General features: G+C 44.5%; 2 protein-coding genes across 5 annotated transcripts in view; one reads left to right on the forward strand and one right to left on the reverse strand.

The window, feature by feature from the left end:
• The window catches only part of TAF5L (TATA-box binding protein associated factor 5 like), a 31,468-nt gene extending 31,249 nt beyond the window's left edge, over window positions 1-219 (reverse strand). Inside the window, exon 1 of the mRNA XM_035008426.1 lies at window positions 139-219. The gene's annotated coding sequence lies outside the window, so the exon portion shown is untranslated. The remainder of the gene's footprint in view (window positions 1-138) is intronic.
• An 85-nt stretch (window positions 220-304) lies between these two features.
• Window positions 305-24,515, forward strand: part of URB2 (URB2 ribosome biogenesis homolog) — a 28,704-nt gene continuing 4,493 nt past the window's right edge. The window contains exons 1-8 of one of the 4 annotated variants that reach the window (XM_035008420.1): window positions 305-696; window positions 5,312-5,450; window positions 7,108-7,284; window positions 8,464-11,785; window positions 15,245-15,405; window positions 17,517-17,627; window positions 19,437-19,679; window positions 22,366-22,453. In XM_035008420.1, the coding sequence (XP_034864311.1) occupies window positions 5,325-5,450; window positions 7,108-7,284; window positions 8,464-11,785; window positions 15,245-15,405; window positions 17,517-17,627; window positions 19,437-19,679; window positions 22,366-22,453 (4,228 nt within the window). In that variant the 5' untranslated portion in view covers window positions 305-696; window positions 5,312-5,324. The remainder of the gene's footprint in view (window positions 697-5,311; window positions 5,451-7,107; window positions 7,285-8,463; window positions 11,786-15,244; window positions 15,406-17,516; window positions 17,628-19,436; window positions 19,680-22,365; window positions 22,454-24,515) is intronic. The other 3 variants (XM_035008423.1, XM_035008421.1, XM_035008422.1) reach the window with 3 other exon arrangements.

Below are 24,515 nucleotides of genomic sequence, written 5' to 3' on the forward strand. Positions count from 1 at the left end.
AAAAAAAAAAAAAAAAAAAAAAAAAAAAAAAAAAAAAAAAACCGCCGCTGTCGGGCCCGCACGGCGCCCGCCCGCGCGCGCGCGCTCGGCGCGCGAGCCCCTCCCCCGGCCCTCCCCGCCCGCGCGCCCCGCACTCACTGAACATCCCAGGCGGCTCCGGCTCCTCCCGCCGCCGCCGCCTCCGGGATCGGGTTGCTTCCGCCTCCGTCGTCTCTGCCGCAGGGTCTCGCTCCGACGGCCGGCTCAGCCGGGCCCCCGCGCCCCGCGCCCTGCCGCCCCCGCAGCGGCGGCTCTGGGCGGCCGCTCCATGACTGACTGACACGGAGCGGGCCGCGGGCTGGGCCGCTCGGGCCTCCAACGCGCAACCGTCTCCACCAATGGGCGAGGCGCCTCGGCGCTCTGCTGGCGATGCCTGGCGTGCGCGCTGCCCCGCCCCGCCGCGCCGCCGGCGTCGGGCGGAAGGAGAGCGGGGGCCGGTCCCACGTGGTGGGGCAGCCCGGGATCCCGGACCTGCTGCCGCCACCGTCCTCCGCCCCCGCCCGCGGTCCCCAAGCGGGGCTGGCCGCCAGGTGAGCTCCTTAACCTGGGGACTGCCTTCCATCGCGCCCGCCGGCCCTACTCGGGGCGGGGCCTGAGGTGAGCTCCTTACCTGAAGACGGCCTCCAGGTGAGCCCCTTCCCGGGGGCCGGCCCTGAGGTGAGCATACCCTCCCGCTCCCCGGGGCAGGCGCTACGCCCCCGCCCGCGGTCCCTATCCAGGTTATAAGGGAGGTCAGCTCCTTAGCCGAGGAGGACCCTTCGCCCCGGGTCCGGCCCCGGGCCCTCCAGCGACAGCAGTCGCTGGGGAGAGCGCCCTGGGCTCGCTCCTTCGGCGGCCTCTCACGTAGCTTTTCGTTGCTCTCTTGTGATTCTTGCTACTTGGTTTCATTCTGCTCCGCAGGATTCCGAGTGTGGCCGCGCTTAAGCGCCCTTTGCGTGAGTACTAGCAGGGTTCTGCGTTCGGCACTGGGCTTTTTACGTCTCCTCACAGAGTCCTCTGGAGGGCACCGTGAGCGGAGCAAACGTTTGTAGCCTCCGGAAGGGTGTCTGGGGCGTCTTTGTAACCAGTTCTGCAAACACTTTTTAAGTACTTTGTAGCTGGTGCGGTGGTTTTCTGACATACCGAATTTCAAGTAAGTTGTTGAGCGGGTACGTCTTGGACGTTTTGACAAAATGGGAAAACTGACAGCACCTGAGTGTTCCTGTTTTCTGTAGTAGAGTGAAGGATGCCCTACTGAATGTTAGTGTCCTTCTTGCGGTGTTTGCTCGTTCCTTGTATAATTACCTATTGAGGGTAACTTCTGAAGGTCGGTCTGTAGGATTTCAGGTCCCCTAGACTGAAGAAATGAAAGTGATCCAGCCCTTGGCAAATTCTTTTCGTTTCATAGTGTATTAGAAACATGGGACTGCGATCTTTTTCTGGTATTGTTCTATTTTGTTTTTATATACGATATTTTTATTTCAGTATTTTGAAAAATTTTCATTTTTGAGGAACTGACTTGGTTTCTTTTATATAATGAAAATGACTTAAAGTGATACGTTTCCCCTTTTTATTATGAATTTTAGGAAACTCAAAGCTATGTTTACCTCGGGTTTGTAGAATTATAGCTGGTTGGTATGCTTGCTTTCCTTTATTCGCGATTTTATTGTACTCTATTTTTACAGTTTCAATTGTGTATCTGTATTTTGTAGAGTCTTTCTGGAAGCAGTGCATGTCCCTAAGCTCATATGTAAATGAATAAAGTTATAGTGGGAAGTTACTGTTGCAGCTGAAATAACAGTATTTCTTTTGGGGCTGGGTTTATACATTATTTCTATTTTGCTGGGTGAAATATTACTGTTTCCAAATACTGCTTATTTCTCTCTCTCAACTAACTTTTTATAAGATTATTTATTTGAGAGAAAGGGAAAGAGAGGAGAGAGCAGGAGCAGCGGGGTGGGGGTGGAGAGGGAGAAGCAGGCTCCCACCGAGCCTGCGGTGGTGGTGGTGGGGGGGCGGCCCTCCATCTCAGGACCCTGGGATCATGACCTGAGCCAAAGGCAGCTGCTTAACCGACTGAGCCACCCAGGCACCCCTCTCTCTCTCAAGTATTTAATGGAGCTTTTCTTAGTACATAGTATATTTCAGATGATTTGTGCAGAAACTTTCAGTCTAAAACCACGTGTGAATCTTCTTTCACAAATAATTTGAACACTTTGGGTTTTTCCCAGTTGTATTCCTTCACCATCACCTCTGAGGATTTTTGCCCAGTTTTATTCCTGCACAGTCAGCTCACAGCAGGAAAACTCTTATGTATGTCTGTATAATCCTTCTGCCTGCTTTTGTCTGAATTTCCCCCAGAAAATTCATGGGCTAAAGCATTAAAAATTTTTTTAAATTTAAATTCTATTTAATTGACATATACTGTATTACTCGTTTCAGAGGTAGAATTTAGTGATTCATCAGTTGCATTCAACACCCAGTGCTCATTACTTCAAGTGCCCTCCTTAATGCTCATCACCCAGTTATCCCCTTCCCCCCATCCTCCTTCCCTCCAGCAACTCTCCGTTTGTTTCCTATAGTTAAGAGCCTTTTATGGTTTGCCTCCCTCTCTGTTTTCATCTTATTTTTCCTTCCCTTCCCCTGTGTTCATCTGTTTTGTTTCTTAAATTCCACATGAGTGAAATCATATGGTATTTGTCTTTCTCTGACTGACTTATTTCGCTTAGCATAATACCCTGTAGTTCCATCCATGTCATTGCAAATGGCAAGATTTCATTCTTTTTGATGGCTGAGTAATATTCCAGTGTGTGAGTGTGTGTGTGTGTACACATATATGCGTATGTATGTGTATGTATGTGTATATATGTATGTATATGTGTGTATATATATATAAACACACACACACATACTACATCTTTTTTATCCATTTATCTTTCGTTGGATGTCTGAGCTCTTTCCATAGTTTGGCTACTGTGGACTTCGCTGCTATAAACATTGGGGTGCATGCCCCTTTGAATCACTATGTTTGTAACCTTTGGATAAATACATAGTAGTACAATTATTGGGTTGTAGGGTCGCTCTATTTTTAACTTTTTGAGGAACCTCCATACTCTTCTCTAGCATTTGCATTCCCACCAACAGCGTAAGAGGGTTCCCCTTCCTCTGCATCCTCGCCAACATCTGTTGTGTCCTGAGTTGTTCATTTTAGGCATTCTGACCAGTGCAAAGTGGTATCACTTAGTGATACCACTCATTGTGGTTTTGAATTGTATTTCCGCAATCATGGGCTCATTGTGGTTTTGATTTGTATTTCCATGATCATGGGCTACAGCATTTTATGTATAGATTTATACCCAATGTTGAGGTATTTTAATTCACTAAAATTGTTTTTTAAAAAAGGAGTATATTCTCCTCTAGGATTTTGATGGATTCCTGTCTCACATTGAGGTCTTTCATCCATTTTGAGTTTATCTTTGTGTATGGTGTTAGAGAATGGTCAAGTTTCATTCTTCTGCACGTGGTGTCCAATTTTCCCAGCACTATTTATTGAAGAGACTGTCTTTTTTTCCATTGCATATTTTTTCCTGCTTTGTCGAAGATTATTTGACCATAGAGTTGAGGGTCCATATCTGGGCTCTCTATTCTGTTCCATTGGTCTATATGTCTGTTTTTGTGCCAGTACCATACTGTCTTGGTCATCACTGCTTTGTAACATAGTTTGAAGTCAGGAAACGTGATGCCCCCAGCTTTGTTTTTCTTTTTCAGCATTTCCTTGGCGATTTGGGGTCTTTTCTGATTCCATACAAATTTTAGGATTGTTCCAGCACTTTGAAAAATGTCATTGGAATTTTGATCAGGATGGCATTGAAGTTAGAGATTGCTCTGGGTAGCATAGACATTTTAACAATGTTTATTCTTCCAATCCATGAGCATGGAATGTTTTTCCATCTTTTTGTGTCTTCTTCAATTTCTTTCATGAGTGTTTTATAGTTCCTAGAGTATAGATCCTTTACCTCTTTGGTTAGGTTTATTCCTCTTTGACATCGGCCACAGCAACTTCTTTCAAGATACATCTCCAAAAGCTAGTGAAACAAAAGCAAAAATGAACTTTTGGGACTTCATCAAGATAAAAAGCTTCTGCACAGCAAAGGAAACAGTCAACAAAACAAGGAGGCAACCCACAGGAGAAGATATTTGCAAATGACACTACAGATAAAGGGCTGGTATCCAAGATCTGTAAAGAACTTCTCAAACTCAACACCCAAAAACAAATAATCAAGTCAAAAAATGGGCAGAAGACATGAACAGATACTTCTCTGAAGAAGACATACAAATGGCTAACAGACACATGAAAAAATGTTCATCATCATTAGCCATCAGGGAAATCCAAATTAAAACCACATTGAGATATCACCTTACACCAGTTAGAATGGCAAAAATTGACCGGGCAAGAAACAACAAATGTTGGAGAGGTTGTGGAGGAAGGGGAACCCTCTTACACTGTTGGTGGGAATGCAGGTTGGTATAGCCACTTTGGAAAACAGTGTGAAGGTTCCTCAAAAAATTAAAAATAGAGCTACCCTATGACCCAGCAATTGCACTCCTGGGTATTTACCCCAAAGACACAGATGTAGTGAAAAGAAGGGGCACCTGCACCCCAATGTTCATAGCAGCAATGTCCGCAATAGCCGAACTGTGGAAAGAGCCGAGATGCCCTTCAGCAGATGAATGGATAAAGAAGATGTGGTCCATATATATACAATGGAATATTACTCAGCCATCAGAAAGGATGAATACCCAACTTTTGCATCAACATGGATGGGGCTGGAGGAGATTATGCTAAGTGAAATAAGTCAAGCAGAGAAAGTCAATTATATGGTTTCACTTATTTGTGGAACATATGGAATAGCATGGAGGACATTAGGAGAAGGAAGGGAAAAATGAAGGTGGGGGGGAATCGGAGGGAGAGATGAACCATGAGAGACTGTGGACTCTGAGAAACAAACTGAGGGTTTTAGAGGGGAAGGGGAAGGGGGTGGGGGGATTGCTTAGCCTGGTGATGGGTATTAAGGAGGGCACGTACTGCATGGAGCCCTGGGTGTTACACGAAAACAATGAATTGTGGATCACCACATCAAAAACTAATGATGTATGGTGATTAACATAACATAATAAAATTAAATTAAAAAAGTAAAAAATATATGTCATGTACATAATGTACATATGATGTTCATTTTTTGGTGCCTGTTGAGTAATAAAAAAATAATATTTTTTCCATTTTAAATTATAGATAAAGTATAACAATGGCTGCTGTTTACTCTGGCATTTCCTTTAAGCTTAAAAGCAAGACAACTTCTTGGGAAGATAAACTAAAACTAGCTCACTTTGCTTGGATTTCCCACCAGTGCGTTCTTCCAAATAAAGAGCAAGTAAGTGTAATGTGAAGTTACATTTTTACAACCAAAAAGAATGGTCACTTATATGAATTGTATATCGACATTTATTTTTTATTTATTTATTTTTTTAAAGATTTATTTATTTATTTATTTGAGAGAGAGAATGAGAGAGAGAGAGAGAGAGCACATGAGAGGGGGGAAGGTCAGAGGGAGAAGCAGACTCCCTGCCGAGCAGGGAGCCCGATGCGGGACTCGATCCCGGGACTCCAGGATCATGACCTGAGCCGAAGGCAGTTGCTTAACCAACTGAGCCACCCAGGTGCCCCTGTATATCGACATTTAAAATTTAAAAAGATTAAAGGAAAGGTTGGAGTTGAAAAGTAATGTCAGTAAAAAAATGCATAAGTTAAATATTTCATTGACAGAGTTTTCCTGTTACGAAGTCTCAGCATTTCTTTTATTTTTGGAAACATCTCATATTTCGAATTAAGTATATGCATCAGTGAACAAATTGGGAATTGAGTACAGAAATTAGAATCTGAGTCTGTGGGTAGCTCCATTTGTTTATAAATCCAAGGTGATGCTCCATAAGCAACTGCTTGTTGGTGCTTTGTTAAACATCTCTGAAATTTGGTAAATTGACAAGGAAGCAGAGAAACTTTAGTATTTGTAGTAAGCCATTCTAGAAATAGATTAGGAACCAAGAAAGGCTTTTCTCTTTGTTAACATTTTTCAAGCTTATTTCGCAAAAACAAACAAACAAAAAAACTGTAAAACACTAGAGACCCCAGGATGTTGAGCTCATGAAATTGGATTAACACAAACCCATGTGCTAGTATTAAGAAAGACTGCACAAAATGTGTCAAAGATGGATGACATCTATTAAAACGATGATGAGGTACAATATGTAGAGCACTCTACATCCAGTGGTTTCTAAACCTGGCTGCACCTGAGAATCGTCTTGGCAGCTTGATAGTCACCTGGAAAGTGCTACCTAGGGTGAGATGAAAGGGGAAGTGGTGGTGGCAGTTTGATTAAGGTCCCACCCTGTCTCATGGTGAGAACCTTTTTCCCTTTTAGCATCTGACACTTTTCATACTGGTATTGAGAGTTCTGGTATCATGAGCTGAGGCCTCACTGCCTTTCCTTGTGTTTATGACTAAGGGACTGTGTCACAGTAATAGAAACTATGTGTGACCAATCCTCCTTTTCATAAAGCACTTGTGCATTATTTTGCAGAAGACTGTCTCTGTCTTCTGAGGAAGTAAATAGAACTAGAGGTTTTACAGGTAACATGGGAAGCCAGGACACAAGCTCTGTTTTTTGACTGCATTTTTGCTTCTGTGTGTGATTCATTTTATGGCCATTTTGAGCAATTGTTGTGCTTCTAACTTTTGAAAATTAGTATAACTTGAGAGAAGTTAGAAGAAACGTTAGAGTTTCATTTGAAACTTTTTATTGGCCCTACATGAAGACAAAATGACTTTTTCTTTCTTTTTATTCTTTAATAATAAACATTTTAAGATACTAGGACGTTTATATAATATTACCAAAGGTAAGTTTTAAAGGACAGCTTTTTCCCTGGCAATTGGATTTGGTTATGCATGGAATGTCCTTTTAAATGTCCAATATCTTACTTTCTTGGTAAAGAAATTCATTTATTTTTAGAGCATATTTCTTCCAAATTCAGGTATTACTTGATTGGGCAAGACAGTCACTGATTGCGTTTTATAAGAAAAAACTTGACCTGAAGGAAGACATTGTTGAAAGGCTTTGGATCTATATAGATAACATTCTACACAGCAAAAAACTGCAGGATCTCCTCAAGAATGGAAAGACAATTAACCTTCAGATTTCCCTAGTCAAGGTAATTATCTGTTTTCCGTGTTGTCACATATATGTGACATGCATCTCTGTTGATTTCCTGTTAGTTATTGAAGATGCAGGAAGTATCAAGGTAGAGAAAGAGAAGGAAATAATACTAGAATTATAACGATGACTGATATTTATTGAATGCATATGGTATGCTCTATGCTGCATGAAACACTTTCTGTTTAATGTTCAAGGAAAGCTTAGAACTATTTCATAGAGTGGTTGTTGATTACCTTTTTAATTGGAAAATGTCGCCAGCAACACTACTTTGTGTTCCCTGCTCCCCCATCCCCCCACTTTTCCATTGGCCTCAAGGAAGACCAAAGGCCAAAATTTGGATAGGAATTTCCTCAAAGTTTTTTGAGTCAAAGCAATTTTGAAGTCTCAGATTAGAATTAATGAACTTCATTGTCACAACTGAGTGTTTTGAAATACTGTGAGAATAGTTGGTGACAATAGAAAGCACTTAGTGTGTGCCAGGCACAAAGAGGTTCAGTAACTTGTTAAAAGTCACACAGCTCCTAGTGGCACATCTAAGCAATTCAGCTTAGATGCTAGAGATGGATGGACGGTAGCCTTGGGCTATGATCCTATGGTCCAAAATACATTTTTGTAGTCAATTACACTGTTTTTCTATTTAATTTCTTTTCTTTTTTTTTTTTTTTAATTTATTTGATAGAGACAGTGAGAGCAGGAACACAAGCAGGGGGAGTGGGAGAGGGAGAAGCAGGCTTCCTGCTGAGCAGGGAGCCCGACGCGGGGCTCGATCCCAGGACCCCGGGATCATGACCTGAGCCGAAGGCAGACGCCTAACGGCTGAGCCACCCAGGCACCCCGTTTTTCTATTTAAAAAGCCAAAGCTGAATTGCAGGTTTAGGATGTAAGCAAAAGTAATCTTTGGAGTTTAAGTCTTATAAAAACCCAGCTCTTTAAATAGGGACAGCAGAATTAAAAAGGTACTGATCCCTTTTCTGAATTCATGTTGGTAGGAGATGCATGAATAAAGGACTTAAAACAGGTACTCTGCCTTCTCTCAGTGCATTAACAAATGTCAAGTTCATTTAGATGTGATAATCTCATCTAAAGATAAGGGCAAAGAGTGAGTTCATTGATTCTCTTGTAGTTTTCTTATATATGTGTAGAGTCAGTAATGAGTTTTTTTCTTAATGTTCAGATCATAAATGAGAGAATAGCTGAATTCTCTCTTTCGGAATCCCAGAGAAGTGTGTGTGCTGTGCTGAGCTGCTGCCAGGGCATCCTCTCGACGCCTGCCCTTGCTGTCATCTACACGGCTAGGCAGGAGCTGATAGTGGCATTGCTGAGCCAGCTGTGCTGGTTGGCCTGTAGGCAGCCGGAAGGAGCCATGGTGGCCCAGTTATTCGAGGTCATTCACCTGGCACTTGGCCACTACCTCTCGATCCAGCAACAGCAAGTCAACCCAAGACGTGCCTTTGGGGAGGTGACTGGGCACTTGCTCCAGCCCTGCCTGGTCCTGAGGCACTTACTCTCGGGGGGCACGTGGGCACAGGCTGGGCAGGGTCAGCTGCGGCAGGCGCTGAGCCGGGATGTAAGGAGTCAGATTGAGGCCATGCTTCGAGGTGGAGCTTTTCAGCCCGAGTTACTCTCGTCCTACAAAGAGGAGCTGTTGGACCAGCAGGAAGGGGACAAGAAGATAGGGGCCATGAAGAATCTTCTAGCTCCTATGGACACTGTGATTGCCAGGCTGGTAGATGCTGGCTACTGTGAACCGTCCCTTCATGCTGCTGTTGTAGCCAACTCAGTGGCCTTGCTGTATAAGCTCTTTTTAGAGTCTTACTTCAAGGAGGGGAACCAGCTTCTCTGCTTCCAGGTACTCCCCAGGCTGTTCGGCTGCTTGAGGATTTCGCACCTGCAGGAGGAGCAGCTAAAAGCTCTGGCCACATCAGATTGGACCACAGAACTCCTGGTTGTAGAACAGCTGCTCAACTCAGTGGCCAACAACAATATCTACAACATTGCTGCTGATAGGATCCGGCACGGAGAGGCTCAATTCCACTTTTACCGCCATTTGGCTGAGCTACTGATAAACCATTCACAAGCATCTGTGCCGGCCTGGTTCCGCTGCCTCAAGGCTTTGATGTCTCTGAATCATTTGATTTTGGAGCCAGACCTGGATGACCTGTTGGCCTCAGCTTGGATTGATGCAGAAGTGACAGACTTTCGAACCAGAAAAGCACAGGAGGCACTTCTTCACACTCTCTTCCAGACGTATGTCAAACTGCGACAAGTGCCGCGGTTGTTTGCGGAGATTCTGGGGGTGATCTGTCGTCCAGCTGCTGAGGTGCTGAGGCAGCCTGTGCTGACCTCGGGCCCCTCCAGGGTGCTTAGTGAGTGCCTCCTGGAGTTGCCTCCGAGTCAGATCTTGGACACATGGTCCCTCGTGTTGGAGAAGTTCCAGTCTTTGGTCTTACCTTATTTGAGGGGTGATGCTGACATGGCCTTGAAGTCACTGTCCCTGGGCTCACTGCTGCACTGCATCATGTTCAATATGAGGAGCCTGGACAGCAGCACCCCTCTGCCCGTCATCAGACGAATGCAGTGCACGATGGAGAGGATGCTCCGAGAGCTTGTGAGGCCCCTGTTGGACCTTCTCCTGGACCCCCAGGGCCCAGAGCTTGAGCTCTGGCTACAGAAGATCAGTGACTCTGCACTCTTGCTCTCTTACACTTGGGCCCAGGTTGACGCCATGCTCAGTATAAACTGTAGCCAGTATCACTCTGTGTCTGGGGCTCTTACAGATGTTGCTCTAGAGATCTCAAACCTCCCCTTGTTGCTCCCAGGTGTTGAAACATGCCATTGGAAGAAGATAGAAAAGTTTACAGCTCAGTTTGACTCTCTTGGCAGGTATTGTTTGGAACAGCTCTACCTGCAGAGAATGAAAAGGACTTTAATGCAAGCTAATTTCCAGTCTGAAGAAGCCCTCTGCAGTTTGAGGTGTGATGCTGCCTACATTCTTGGTTCTGGCAGAGAAAGCTTGAATCGAGGGACAGCAGCTTCCTGGGATGGCCAGGCTGGGACAGTGCGTGCACTCACATACCCTGTAGCTCACTGGCACCTGATTGTGTCGAATCTCGCAATTTTGATATCCTATCTTTGTCCAGATGATGTGAGATCGCTGGCCAGTGTGCTGCTAAGAACTTTACCAGTGAGCAAAGCCCAGGAAGGCTCAGCAGATGAAGAACCAAGCATCACACTTGAGAAAATATCCAGCACTGTCCTTCATAGCCCTCTCTTTCCAGAAATGCAGTCCCTTCATTCTGCTTTCTTAATATGCCTAACTGAAGGATGTACTAGCATCCTGTGTTCTGGGGTCCAGAGTGACCCGAGTCTTCTCAGTCAACAACTGCCCTGGCTTTTTGAAAAGGACCACATGGTGGTGGCTTTTTGGGAAAACAGATTTGCAAAAGTCGGACCTGAAAGTGTAGAACCAAAAGGAGAAATTGCCCAAAACTTACTGTCCTTGGTCAAGAGTGACTTCCCCATTCAGCTGGAGGGAGAACAATTAGAGAGCATCTTGGGACTTTTGGAAGTTATTTCTACTCTGCAACTGGACAGCCTCTTGACTCCCTATCATGTGCATTATTTTTTTCTATTATTGTCCGTGGCCATCACCAAGCTGGGGAGCTCTTGCTCCTCCTCAGTGACCCTCAAGTTTTTGATGACTTGCTACCGGCTTCTTGGTTACCTGCAGAGAGGCAGAAGTGCTCGCTCAGTGCTCAAGATTATGTATGTTAGTGATATTTTTGAGATTATGTTGACCTCGTTGTTCAAAGCCAGTAGTAGATTTCCTGTTAATATGGATGACCCCTCTTGGTTGGAATTCCTCCAAGTGATAGGGGCATTCTTAGAACAACTAATGCAGATGCTTATCCAGATGAAGCTCAGCTTGGTGCTCAATTTCAGGAAAATCACTGGATTCCTCCACAAACTGTACACTGAAGCAACTGCAGGCACACAGGTGGAAAATCAGAATCCTTGGGGCCGGCAGCTCCTTCTGGTGTCTTTAACCAAGTTGTGCCAAGTCCTGGGGCCTTTTGTCAGAGAGCGGAAGCAGCAACATGAGGCCCCAGAAGCGCTGTCCGAACTGCTGCAGAAGGCCATTCTGCACACGGGAGCTGTGCTGCAGCTCTGCTGGGTACAGGGAGCGCAGGGCCAGCGCCTTCCCTCCGTCTTCATCGCGTCGGTCAGCACGCTCTTGGAGGCGGATGTGGGCCAGCACTCCAGGCACAGGACAGAGATTTCCCGGATGACAGACAGGATGCCACTGTCCCATACCGCCTTCTACCAGAACGTTTACTCTCAACTACTGTCAGAGTTGCCGGCTCTTGCAGGAGACAGTCAGTGTTTCCAGGCGGCCATGCGGTTTTTAACTCTGTTCTTTTTGGCCCCAGAACTACATCCCAAGAAGGATTCTGTTTTTACCTCCATGTTTCATTCTGTGAGAAAAGTTCTTGCAGGTAAGGTATTTTATCTTGAGCTAATTCTGTGCTATACAGCTTTTGGTAAAAACAAGTAAGCCACTGGCAAGGTGAGTGCCCCCCCATCCCCCACACCCTTTTGGAACAGGTGTTCATTTCAGAAGGTACAGGCCAGTGAACCAGGAGGAAATCCCCCACCATCCACTCCCAGGAACTCATTTCTAGTATCTGCATTCTCTGCACGGATAAGCAGTGACCCTCACAGTTCTGCTTTGTACACAAATAGTAACCTTCTAGGTATATTGTTTGGCACTTTAGTTTTTCATTTATTTTGGAGATTGTTCTAGGTTATAGTTTTGAAATCTATTACTTCTATCTTTTTTAGTCTTTATCTGTCCTGGCCCTGGATGGGCAACATGTATAATTTCATCCTTCTTAGTAGGCTCTTTTGTATCTGATTTTCAGTGCCATCTTCAGTGACTTAAGAAAGATCTAAAACTTGTCAACTTAAAAAATGCAACTGACTTAATTTATAGGGAACGTCATAAAATTCCTTGAGGGCCAGACTCCCACTCCTAGTCTCAGTGTGGTGCCTGGCCATCATTGGGCTGTGGGTGCTAATAAGGCAGAAGCTTAGCTGTCATCTTGGTCTTTTAGTTTGATGTCATTCTTCTGGGCCAGCCAATCAGGACTGCAAACCTAGCCCACGTCTTTGTGCAGAAGTGTTCAATATCTGCTATTCCCTAGCTCAAAGGCCAGTGGGCCAGATTTGTCTCTGTTTCAAGATAGCACTGTTTCAAGTTGGTGAAGTTTGTTTTCTTTTTGTTTTGGTTGTTCCTGACGGGTTGGGCTTAGGACAGTCCTTAGAGGTGAGACTGGGGAGTCCCTAGCTCTCAGAACGAATGCCGATTAATGTTTCTCAGTGGAGAAGCTGTGACAGGCCGGGAGGAGCCACAGATGGGGCTGCAGGCGTGCTCAGATACAAGAGCGTAAAATAGGGCCTTGTAGGAAGCAAAGCTGCCCGGGCCAGCGCCAGAACTGAAGTGTTGAGGCCAGAATAACACTGCTGTTGTTTCCCTTTCAATAGCCTTTCTATCCCCGCCTTGATTGTGGATTGACTGAAAAGGCTTTCGTGTCACATGTTCTGTCTTATTATGTCAGCGACTCTTTTAGGGAATGGTGTTCACCTTAGTGGAGGCTAGAATTTAGTCTTTTATTAACACTAGTTACAGTGTCCTAAATCAGTCATCTAAGAAATGGCAGCTGGTGGTCTGAAGCTCTGACCTCTGTTCCCCTTTGTTAAACAGATCCTTCTTTTCCTTCCAATCCTCTTGACTTGAGGTGGCCTCTAAGTCCTAACTATATGTCCGTTGACTTGGGGCACCTCTGGCTCCAGGGACAGAGCCTCAGTTGTGGCAGTCAGGGGGCCGAGGCCATCTGCCCCGCTGGCCCTCAGACCATGGGCTCAGGTGTTGCTCTTGGGTCCAGGCGTCATAGCCTTGAGCTGCTAGACTTTGTCTAGAAAAGGGACTGGAGTGAGAGGTCTGGAAGAAATGCCCATTGAGGAGGGCCCAAAGCTTTGAGTGGGGAGAGGGAGAGTTAAGGTGGCTATGATAACCAGAGTGTGGCCCTCTGTGTCCTCAGGGGTGTTTCAGGTAGGTTTCCCCTCGTAAAAGTGAGCATTTGTTAGGAATGCTTTCCGACAGTAGAATAGACTACTTCAGTTCAATCACAAAAAAACAATTACTTTTACAAATGTTTCATATATATGTGGAGCCATGTTCTACTCTGGACGTGAATGCAGTGTTGATTTTGACCTATCTAATCAAGTAACAGACATTCACACAAATCACACAAATTGCAGAACAGTGAAATGCTGTCAAGTACACCAGAACTAGGGGACTGTGGGTTGAGAGTGTGTATAGGCAAAGCAGTAGTTGGCAGTGGCCTTTGAGGGATAGGCAGGGTGGGTGGAGACAGTGGGGAGTGCTGATGTTGAGCCTTCCATGTGGCGGACACTGCAGTGCTCCTTCTTTTATTTGCCAACCACGGGAGTTAGTGCTTTATGCCCATTTCACTGATGAGGGAATGGAGGCTCAGACAGCTCATGAGTCCAGGATCTTACAGCTTGTAGGACACTTTTGGCCGAGGTCTTTAACTCTCAAAGTCTGTTGTCCCCTCCACCCTCAGTACTTACGAAGTGAGCGAAGACTGAGACATGGGAAGGTATTCTGGCAATGTGGAACAGTCTGGGCTGAAATATGGCTGGGAAGGTAAGCTGGCATCAGACAATAAAAGGCCTTAAATGCCCTGACTTCGGGCTCTAGTATGAAACCCTGGGGCCATTAGAAGGCTTTCCTGCATCAAGGGGTGCCTGGGTGGCTCAGTCGGTTAAGGGTTTGCCTTCTGCTCAGGTCATGATCTCGGGGTCCTGGGCTCAAGCCCCACATCGGGCTCCTGGCTCAGCGGCAAATCTGCTTTTCCCTCTCCTTCTGATCTCTCTTGCTCTCTCTCACTCTCAAATAAATAAATAAAATTCTTAAAGAAAAAAAAGAAGAAGGCTTTCCCGCATCAAGTGGGAAACACCTGGATGACTGAGGCAGATAGGCCCTGAAAGTTTGGAGCTCTTTTAATGTCTTCAACATTCTCATCTCTCTCAACGTACCATGCCACGCCTGTGTTCCTACTGATTTTACAAAAGAATATGGGCATGCCTAATTTTATTGTGCTCTTCTTTATTGAGCTTCACAGATACTCCCGTTTTTTACAGTTTGCAGGCTTGGGGCAGCCTTGCTCAGGCAAGTCTGTTGGCACCATTTTTCCAGCAGCATTTGCTTCTTTGTAGCTCTGTCACATTTTGGTAAATCTTGCGATATCTCAAACTTCTTCGTTACTACATTTGTTATGATGATCTGTGATCAGTGACTAAGACTCAGAAAGCTAGATGGTGGTTAGCATTTTCCAGCAAGAAAGTATGTTTAAATTAAGGTACGTGCATTGTATTTTGGACGTAATGCTATTGTACACTTAGTAGACCACAGTATAGTGTAAACGTAACTTTTATCTGCTCTGGGTAACCCAGAAATTCATTTGATTCATTTTATTGCAATATTTGCCTCATTGCGGTGGTCTGGAACTGAACCTGTCCTGTCTCTGAGGTATACCTGTACAAGGAAAGTAGAAAAAAGTATAGAGAAAGTAGCAATCACCTGTGTTCCATAGTCCAGCGTTCAGCACTGCTGACCATTGTCATCATCCTCTCAGGCTTTCCCCTTCCCTGTGCTGTGTGTGCACTCTGCACGGGTCAGCTGTGTGCAACAGAGCACTATTGCTCTGTGGCATGTGCCCCGCCTTCTCTGCTTGCTCCATGAGTATTTCCATGCCTCTCAAATCATGCTTTTAAGGGCTGGGGCCCCATTCATCATGTGGTTATTCTAGTATATTTCACCTGCCCCTTTTCTATCATATCTCAGCAGTTTTCGTTTCTTCTCCACATAGATCCTGCAGTTCCAGTTGAGGTAATTCAGGATATTGAACCTCATTTGGGAGTCTTGTTCACCCAGATGTTAGAAGTTGGGACAACAGAGGACTTTAGGATGGTGATGCGGTGTATTCTCCAAGGATTAGACATCAGTAACATGTGGAAAGCCGATCTGCAGGTGGGTACTCCTTTTCTCCCTTGTATGGCAGGCACATAAATAATAGCTCAAGTGGGGAAACTTATTTGAGATGCGATGTCACCCCTAAAATTAAACACATAAGATCAAACCCCAAGGGGGTGTTTATGGAGGTAGCCCTGGCCTGTGGAGAGGCCTGGGACTTTAGTATAAGGGGGCCTTATTTTTTAAAGAGGAACTTTTTCAAATTACAGCTATGGGTGCTTATTTTTTTTTTTTTTTAAGATTTTATTTATTTATTTGAGAGAGAGAGAATGAGACAGAGCGAGTACATGAGAGGGGGGAGGGTCAGAGGGAGAAGCAGACTCCTTGCCGAGCAGGGAGCCTGATGCGGGACTCGATCCAGGGACTCCAGGATCATGACCTGAGCCGAAGGCAGTCGCTTAACCAACTGAGCCACCCAGGCGCCCGCTATGGGTGCTTATTATATGAAATATAAAGTATTGTATATTTATAATTGACATATTAGAAAAAAGTTAAATTCTGCTCATCTTATGTAAGACATCTCCCATTGTACTTTTTAAAAATTTTACTTCACTTGGTCACATAGCCCTGATTCTGTTTGAAAATCACTCCGATTAGCAAGCTGCCCTGCAGTCCTTTGCACCTTAGTTTATTTGGTAGTTGCTAATAAAGCCCTGCATTTGCATTTGGCATTACATATTTTGGAGAGCCTCTCTATGGAGCTTACATGCTGGAATTTGGTCTGCTAAACAACCCTGTGCACTGGACTGGTCAGATGTCCCTGCTTGCACAGGAAGAATGTCACAGAGCTAAGTATCTCAGAGCCAGCAACACAGCCCACGTCTTCTGGTTCTGAGCTTTTTCTGCCCCATGAGTGGCTTCTTGACTTGCAGTTATAATCAGCACTCAAGCTTGGGTTTTGATTTGGATGGGAGGAGAGCTGGAGAGGGTAATCGAGGCCACAGAGGGGCAGCAGGGAGAACTCACATCTCCTGTATGTGAGCAAGGAGCCCCAGCTGGACCAGAGCCACCAGTCCCCTCCTCATTGTCCGTGGCACTTTCCCCTCTCTCTGGAAGTTTTCATTGTGTGCATTTGCAGCACGATTGGGCCCCAGCTTTGAGAAGGCCTCACTGTAGATTTCTATTTAAACCAGTCAGTCAGAAGGTTTATGGAGGAGGCGAGGCTGGAGCCTGAGCATTCAGAGATGGAGAGGATTTGGATGGGGGGGCCGTTGCTATGGAGAGAGGGAGGAGGGCGTTGTGTGCACAGCAGGGCATAGGTGGTGTGGGTGTGAGAGGTAGACAGCAAGGGAGGCGCCAGTGTGCAGGCCCTATGTGGGTACAGACGTCCTGCAGGTGGGCAGGAAAGTGAGCCCCCAGCTCGGGAGAGGGCGGGGCTGCTGGGGGGGGTAGCCATACATAGGGGTATGGCTAATCAGGGAGGGAGAGATGGGAAAGAAGCTGAGAGCAGAGGGCTGAGGCCAGAATTGTATGGGTTGTGGGGCTGCAGTGTTGGGGGGGAAGGGCTGGCACGAGGCTGAAATTTGATGGTGTAAAATGCCAGCAAGGGTTGGATGTTTATTGACATAGGCACTCAATAAAGTGAGTTCCCTTCCCACATAGTTCCTTCCTCATGGTTTAAAACCATCACCTGCAATCGTAGCACCTAATCTAATTGTTTCACTTTGTCCCGGTTTTCCCCTGACTCCTCCTGTTATCCACGAGCATGTCCTGTTCTTGCGTAGGTAGGTTATAGCTTGCCGCCTCTTTCCACACTATCTTGACAGGGTGGGATCTCTGTAATTAGGTTGCTGTGTCCATGTGTGGCCTTCTTTTATTTCACTATCCTGGCTCATTTCCATGCTTGGTTTAGTGAGATGCTACTGAAAAGGCCTCCCCCTTGGCCACAGTTCTGCTCATCTTATGCATTTATTTCCTGTCTGCCTGGTGGTGGAAGGGTCCTCACCCTCAGAACTGAGCCCAAACCAGGTCTTGTCCATGCCCCGACACCAGGGTTCTAATGGTTTCTGCTCTCTCTCTTTAGCACCAGTGACTGGGTTTCTTCCCAAGATGGACTTCTTAAGAGAGAGCTAGCTATTTCTGCTAAGTTTTTATCCCTTTTCTCTCAGGCCATTTTGTCAGCTGTTACATTGACCAGGTTGCTCCTGAACTGCCCACTCGGCGGAGAGAAAGCGAGTCTGTTCTGGTGTGCGTGCCCCCAGATAGTCACGGCTCTCACTGTGAGTACCCTTGGGCGGTGCCCTTCATCTCACTTCATCTCATCATCCCTGTTCCTCTGCAGACAAAAGGCTGCATTTTGGCTTCTGCCATCTCTGGTTTTATGCAGAGTATGTTTCTGGGCACTCCGTCCTGATGATGGCTGCCGGCAGGATGCTTTTCTGTCAGTGTGTGTACTGTATGTGCTTTTGTGTGTCTGCAAACGCTGGTGTCAGCTCCAGATGTGATGGAGAGGTGGTGTGAGGGGGTGTCGAGGAGCCCGGGAAGCATTAGGCAGGCAGTAATAGGAGGCGTGCAGTGATAAGATGGGGCTCCTGTGGAAGCCCGTTGAATGTAGATGAGATGAGAAGGAATTCTGGGGCTTTCTTTTGTCCCCACCAAATTCTCTGGTCAATTTAGCGCATTTGTTCATTTGTAGGGGGGTTGTATATGTTTAAAATCTATGATATAGTGAGAAAAGAATGGCTTTATAGAATGGGACAGTAATGTTGCAGATAGATTATTGTTGAATTGTTAACCCAATTGTTAAATTTTGGCACCTGGTGAATATACATGGTAGTCACATGACTTTTTGTTTGACTAGCACAAAAACCTAGTTTTGACTGGGACTGTCTGAGTGTTTTTGCCATCTGGAGAGTCTCCAGTCAGTATTCTTGCACTTGGGTTTGAAAGATCAATATCTACTTTACCATGATTATCAGCTTTAATTCACTTGTGCCACCTGAGAGAATTGCCCTGGATTAGCATCTTCTCAGGGCAGAAGGACCTAAGGGGTAAACATATTGTTCCCTCCTATTCTGTTTTGTTGCTTTGTTGTTTTCCTGGGAATCTGCATTAGTGGCTGAATCTCATCTTTCCCTGGTGTGTGTAGTAGGTGTCAGGAGGAAGAGTGCAGGGAATTGGGGGGTGGGGGGAGAGGGACTCATGTGTTAGGCAATTAGTGTCGGTGGTGTGCACAGTAGGGCTGCATTAATAGAGACAGTAGGCTAGAAACCACATAGGTAAATCTAAAAGTAGATTTACCAGCATGAAGTCAGCACAGTTGGAGTCCCCAGGCCACTGGAGCGCTGTGTGAGGCCCCAGCAGGCTGCATCAGGGCTGCTATTTACACCTGTAGCCTGAGGACGAGGGTGACAGGTGAGCTCTCCCAGGTTAGGGGGGTAGAACTTTGAGTTAGCCCTCATCTTGAGCCTGTTCTCTTTATTCTCTAGAACAGTAATTGAATATCTTAACTAGAGCTGATTTTTTTTTTAAAGGTCTTATTTATTTATTTGTTGGAGAGAGAGAGAGCATAAGCAGGGGGAGCGGCAGGCAGAGGGAGAGGGAGAAGCAGGCTTCCCGTGGAGTAGGGAGCCCGATGCGGGGCTCAATCCCAGGACCCTGGGACCATGACCTGAGCTGAAGGCAGATGCTTAACGACTGAGCCACCTAGGTGTCCCTAGAGCTGATTTTTAAGAAATGTAACAAATGAACTTTAATTATAGATACTTACAACTAATCATCTTTTTGGGAAAATATTGTTATGTATGTCTGATGTGAAGTTTTCCTGTTCTGAGAAATTGGATGAGTCAACTCTTGTAAGAAGTTCTTTCTCTTCGTGGTTGATGAGTCCAACAAAAAGCATGGACCAAAATGGGCAAGTCCTCAGTAGGTCGCCTTCAGAGATTGAACACTGGCCTTCTTTTTTCAAAGTGCTTTCTGACCGCATAAGTACATTTTGGACATTCTTACCTTTGTCTACTTCAGTTTTTGTATTCTTTCTTTAGAGAATCGCCTTCATTTTCTTTCCTTTGTTCCTTCTTTTCCTGTAGCTGCAAAACCGAGAGGCTTGTCAGGAACAGCCTGTGCCCCTGGCGGTTGTGGGGCCTATTTTGGACGTCCTGGCAGCCTTGCTTCGACAGGGGGAGGAGACCATCAGCAACCCGCACCATGTCAGCCTGGCCTTCAGCATCCTGCTGACAGTCCCTTTGGACCACCTGAAGCCCCCTGAGTATGGGAGCATCTTTCTGCGGGTACACAATGTGCTCTTCTCCATCCTGCAGTGTCATCCGAAGGTGAGGAGGAGGAGCAAGGCATGAGGCAGGGTAATTTCAGCAACAGTAGAGCTTTACTATTGGAAGATAATAAAACAGTGATTTGCTAAGCACACTTTTTGGTTCCAGTAATGTCCAGGGTCACAGTGGTTTATCAAGCACAAAAATGTTTGATCTTCACATCAGGCTGTTTGAGTTTCATCTTTGTTGGGTCTGACACTTAGATAGTGTTTGTATACTAGCTATTTAAGGAAGCTCATTACAAATTGTTCTGTTTTTGCAGACCACACATTTAAAATCTCACTCATTTGCTTAGATGTCTTCAAGGGTTTATAACTCAGATGGGTGTAGGGAGTGAGGCTTCCTGAGTTCCAGTTTTATAGTATGCTACCTTTGAAATTGAACTGAGTAGGAATAATTGTCCCACAGAAAAGATTCAGCTGCCATCTGTTGAACATTTGCTATGTGTCTCATTTCACCCCTACAGCAAGTCTGTAAAGTAGATGGTAGTCCATTTTATTGATAAACTGAGGCTCAGAGCTGCTAAGTGATTTGACCAGTGCCGCCTAGCTGAGTCTAAATCTTAGCTTCAGAACTGTTGATTCTTTGGCCCATGTTCTTTCCGCTGCACCACTGCTGTACATGTGATGCGTGGGATGTCATAAATAAGATATATACACATATACACAGGCATATTCAAATATTTTTAAGTGTTTTAATGTTCTCAAGGTAGAGACCTGATAGCAGCGCCATTTTTAAAAAATTTATTGTCTGGTAAAGTAAGCACTTATGACACTGGGCCTCACTCCAGTGCCTTTGGCCCTGCCTATCTTGTGAGCATCTTTGTTCTAAATCTCTCTGTTGATTGTTAGATTTTTATGTGACCATACAATATAAATGCAATATATATCAATTACAAACTGAAATTGCCCATCTTGCAAAAGATGCAGGATTTCATGCAGTTGATGAAAAGTAATATTAGAAAGCTGTGGGAATCTCTTGCAGAACCATTGACAAATGACCATTTAGCAGAATTAGACAATTTAATGAAAGGAGAAAATTGACAGGGATAATGACATGGTGGTTGCAATAAAGAATGATGTGACTAATAATCACACTCCCACTCACTGTGGGTTAGAGTGGGGGATAGGGGCCCCATGTGGTGCATGATCACACTGTTGGCCCTGTGCATAGTTGAGTTGATAAAAGCACCAGGCTAGAATCTGCTTAAGTAAATCTAAAGGGGATAGCATGAGGTCCGTTCAGTCAGTGTACCCAGCAGAACGATCAGCAGCTGGTGCCATATTAAGCCAGGGTGTGAACTCAAATAGTCTGGCTCTGGATTTGTGTGCTTTTAATCAATATGATAGCAGAGGCTTACGAGGGGACCTTAGGAAGTTTGATGAAGCTCTGGAATACTTTTGCAAAAATGACTTCTTTCAGAGCATGCTGTGGATGTCAGTAATTTGATGTGAAGAACGGGATGTTATGCTATCAGGAATTTGGTTGGATAAATTATACCAAAGGAAAAAATCTCAACTCTTGATTTAGTCTTTGTTCATTCTGAGAATTCTGAGAAAAGAGCAGGACTGGCCAGTAGATCTTTAAAGCACTGTTGGATATGTTCTGTGTCTGTATGGTCCAGCACAGTAATCACAGGCCACACGTGTCTTGACCACTTGAAATGTGGCCTAGGAGCTGTATGACTAGGAACTGAATTTTAGTTAAAGTAACCTCATGTAGCTCATGGCTGCTTTATTGGGTAGTGTGTTGTTTTGATCATGATCTAAAAGGTGGTTGCATATGAAAGAAACATATTTTAAAATTTTTATATTATTCTTTAAGATAAAACCCAACCAGACCTTTTCATCACTAAAAAATGAGAAGTTTGGGTCCTTCTTCTAAATGGATTTGCTTAATGTAACCTCTTTCTAATGCCAATTACACTTGAATATGTTGCTATTGTTGCTTCTGTTGTTTATTTCTACCCATTTCCAGAATGCACTGGTAACAGCTTATAGTAACAGATTAAGCGGATTCTAAACTGAGATCACTCCATTAGATTCCTAAAGTTAGAAGCCCTATCCCAAACCATTAAAACAAATGTTAAAGAGCAAGTAAGGTGGGTGAGCTATTTCCCTAGAAAGTTCAGGCAAAAGAAGTTGCCACGCTGTTTTGAGCATCCTGATAGATATGGTTAAGAAGGAAATAAACATGCTCTCCTTTAAAGTAGAGACAAACCAAGAGACTCTTAATCATAGGAAACAAACTGAGGGTTGCTGGAGGGGAGGGAGGTGGAGGGATGGGGTAACTGGGTGATGGGCATTAAGGAGCACTGGGTATTATATGAGACTGATGAATCACAGGCCTGTACCTTTGAAACCAATAATACATTATATGTTAATTAATTAAATTTGAATAAGAGTTTATTTATTTTTTTTAGATTTTTATTTATTTGACAGAGAGAGACAGCGAGAGAGAGAACACAAGCAGGGGGAGTGGGAGAGGGACAAGCAGGCTTCCCGCTGAGCAGGGAGCCCGATGTGGGGCTCAATCCCAGAACTTCTGGGACCATGACCTGAGCCGAAGGCAGACACTTAACGACTGAGCCACCCAGGTGCCCCTAAATAAAAGTTTAAAAAAATAAAGTAGAACTTGAAATAAGCAATTACATGTTTTTATATTCTTTTTTCTATTATTATTACAGGTGATGCTGAAAGCCATTCCTTCCTTCTTGAACTGTTTCAATAGATTGGTGTTTTCAGTTATGCACGAAGGGAGGCAGAAAGACAAAGGTAATTCAAAGTAACAGTATCAGATACATGATTTCAAATGTGTTTATCTTATGATGTCTCCGGCCTCTTATGTTACAGAAAATAAAACCACTCAGTTGAGTTTAAGTAAGAAATGTTCAGATCATTAAATGAATACCCAAAACAATTTTCTAAAAAATTTCAAGCTGTCACCATTTTTTTTTTTTTTTTTTTTTTTTTTGCTATGTCCAAAACAGTGAGTGCATTTGTGATTTTCTAATTGAAATAGTTCTTTTCCTGGACGGGGGGGAAAGTATCTAGATTCAGGAAATGTTTATTCTCATGTAGAGGGGTTATAAAGTGACAAGGGGTGCCTGGGTGGCTCAGTCGTTAAGCGTCTGCCTTCAGCTCAGGGTCCTGGGATCAAGACCTGCATCGGGCTCTCTGCTCGGCAGGAAGCCTGCTTCTCCCTCTCCCACTCCCCCTGCTTGTGTTCCCTCTCTCGCTGTGTCTGTCTGTCAAATAAATAAATAAATAAAATCTTTAAAAAAATAAAATTAAAAAAAATAATAAAGTGACAATTCCGTTCTTGCCCTAAAGGAGTTCCTAGTTTGATGGGGAAGTTAAAGAAGAACGGGCAGTTACAGAGCTATTTCATTTTATTAAAGGGATGAGGTCTGGCAAGTCATCATTTCAGTCTTATCTTGGCAAGGTTGTGTTTGTTTACCAGTGAAGTGAGCTGCCATATGGTGATAGCATAAATTATGTGTACAGCTTGTTTTCAGCCTTGAAGGTTGTTGATTCTTGCTCAATTTCTAATTTGGGGGAGAGTCTCATTATTTAAAAATTTGCATATAAATTGAGGTGGTCTATATTGTGCTCTTTCAAATTTGCATAGCGTGGTACCTGATGGAATGCTCTGGGACCAACAAGGAGGGCTTTATGACTCAGCTTGGAGGGTGTCCAGGAAGAGCCTGTGGCAGCAGTTCTGGACTAACTGGAAACATATGAGTGGTACTCAGCCCCCCTCCCCGCTGAGTGAACCACTTTGATGGGTTCGGACTTGTAGATTTACGCTACTTAAACCAAGTAACTATTGAGAAAAGAGAAAAGGTATAGTTAACACTGGACTATAATTCCCAAATTATTCTGCCTGGTTTTGAGATCAGTCAGTGGCACAATGAGGTCTTTTGCTTTCTCCCAGGCCTGGTGCAGAGCGATGTAATATTGGTGTCAGTGTAAAATTGTGACTATGTTTAGGAACAGGGTAGGGAAACAGGTTCCATCTCCCAAGCTAGCCTTGGTCAGTTGGTGGTGGCTAGCTGTAGCATTGTGTTGAGGCCCCTAAGGTCGTGGTCCTGTTTGAGCTCAGCAAGAAGAATCCCTGTTTTTACTAGTGATGTCTGCCTGGACAGGAGATGGGAAATGGCAGTGTAGGGAAGGCTCTGGTCCAGCCCTTGCTGAGCAGTGGGGGAGCAGAGCCCTTGTCACACGCTGCCACAGGCGTGTCCCGTGTGTAGTTGTACACGTGTCCTTTGTCGTGTGTCCTGAGGGAGTGTGGGGGCATGTTTCACGAGCGTGGCTCTGCTGTGTCCATGTTGGTGCAGCTCAGTTACCTCCCATCTGCCAAGACTCGGTTCTCTGATGTGTTCATAGCTTAACTGAGTAGAGTTTTAACTGTTTACTCTTCTTGTTGGTATCTAATGCACTCTTAATAACCACACATTAACTGTGTAGCTGAAATAATAAATGCCAGGTATTCACTGAACTGCATATATGTGCTGAGCACTCTGAAAAGAGGGAAGAAATGGTACAGAGTAGATATTCAAGTGCTTCATTAAAGTACTTGCCTTTTGAAATGTCCAGTGAGTGTTAGAAATTTATATAATTTCATAAAATTATATTGTATCTAGAAAAATTGCATATATGTAACATGTTTATATATTCAAGGTTTTAAGAAGTCTTATATCTGAGTCTTGTATCTGTCTGCCTGCATGATATCTGAAACATAAGGAGGCAAAGGTATAATTAGGCCATCTTATCTTTAAAGTCCTATGATGTAAAAAACCATGTTTTTTAAAGATAATTTTCTAATTTAAACCTT

Source organism: Mirounga leonina, unplaced genomic scaffold (genome assembly GCF_011800145.1).
Source record: "Mirounga leonina isolate KUSES-001 unplaced genomic scaffold, KU_Mleo_1.0 Mir_152, whole genome shotgun sequence".
Classification (NCBI taxonomy): domain Eukaryota; kingdom Metazoa; phylum Chordata; class Mammalia; order Carnivora; family Phocidae; genus Mirounga; species Mirounga leonina.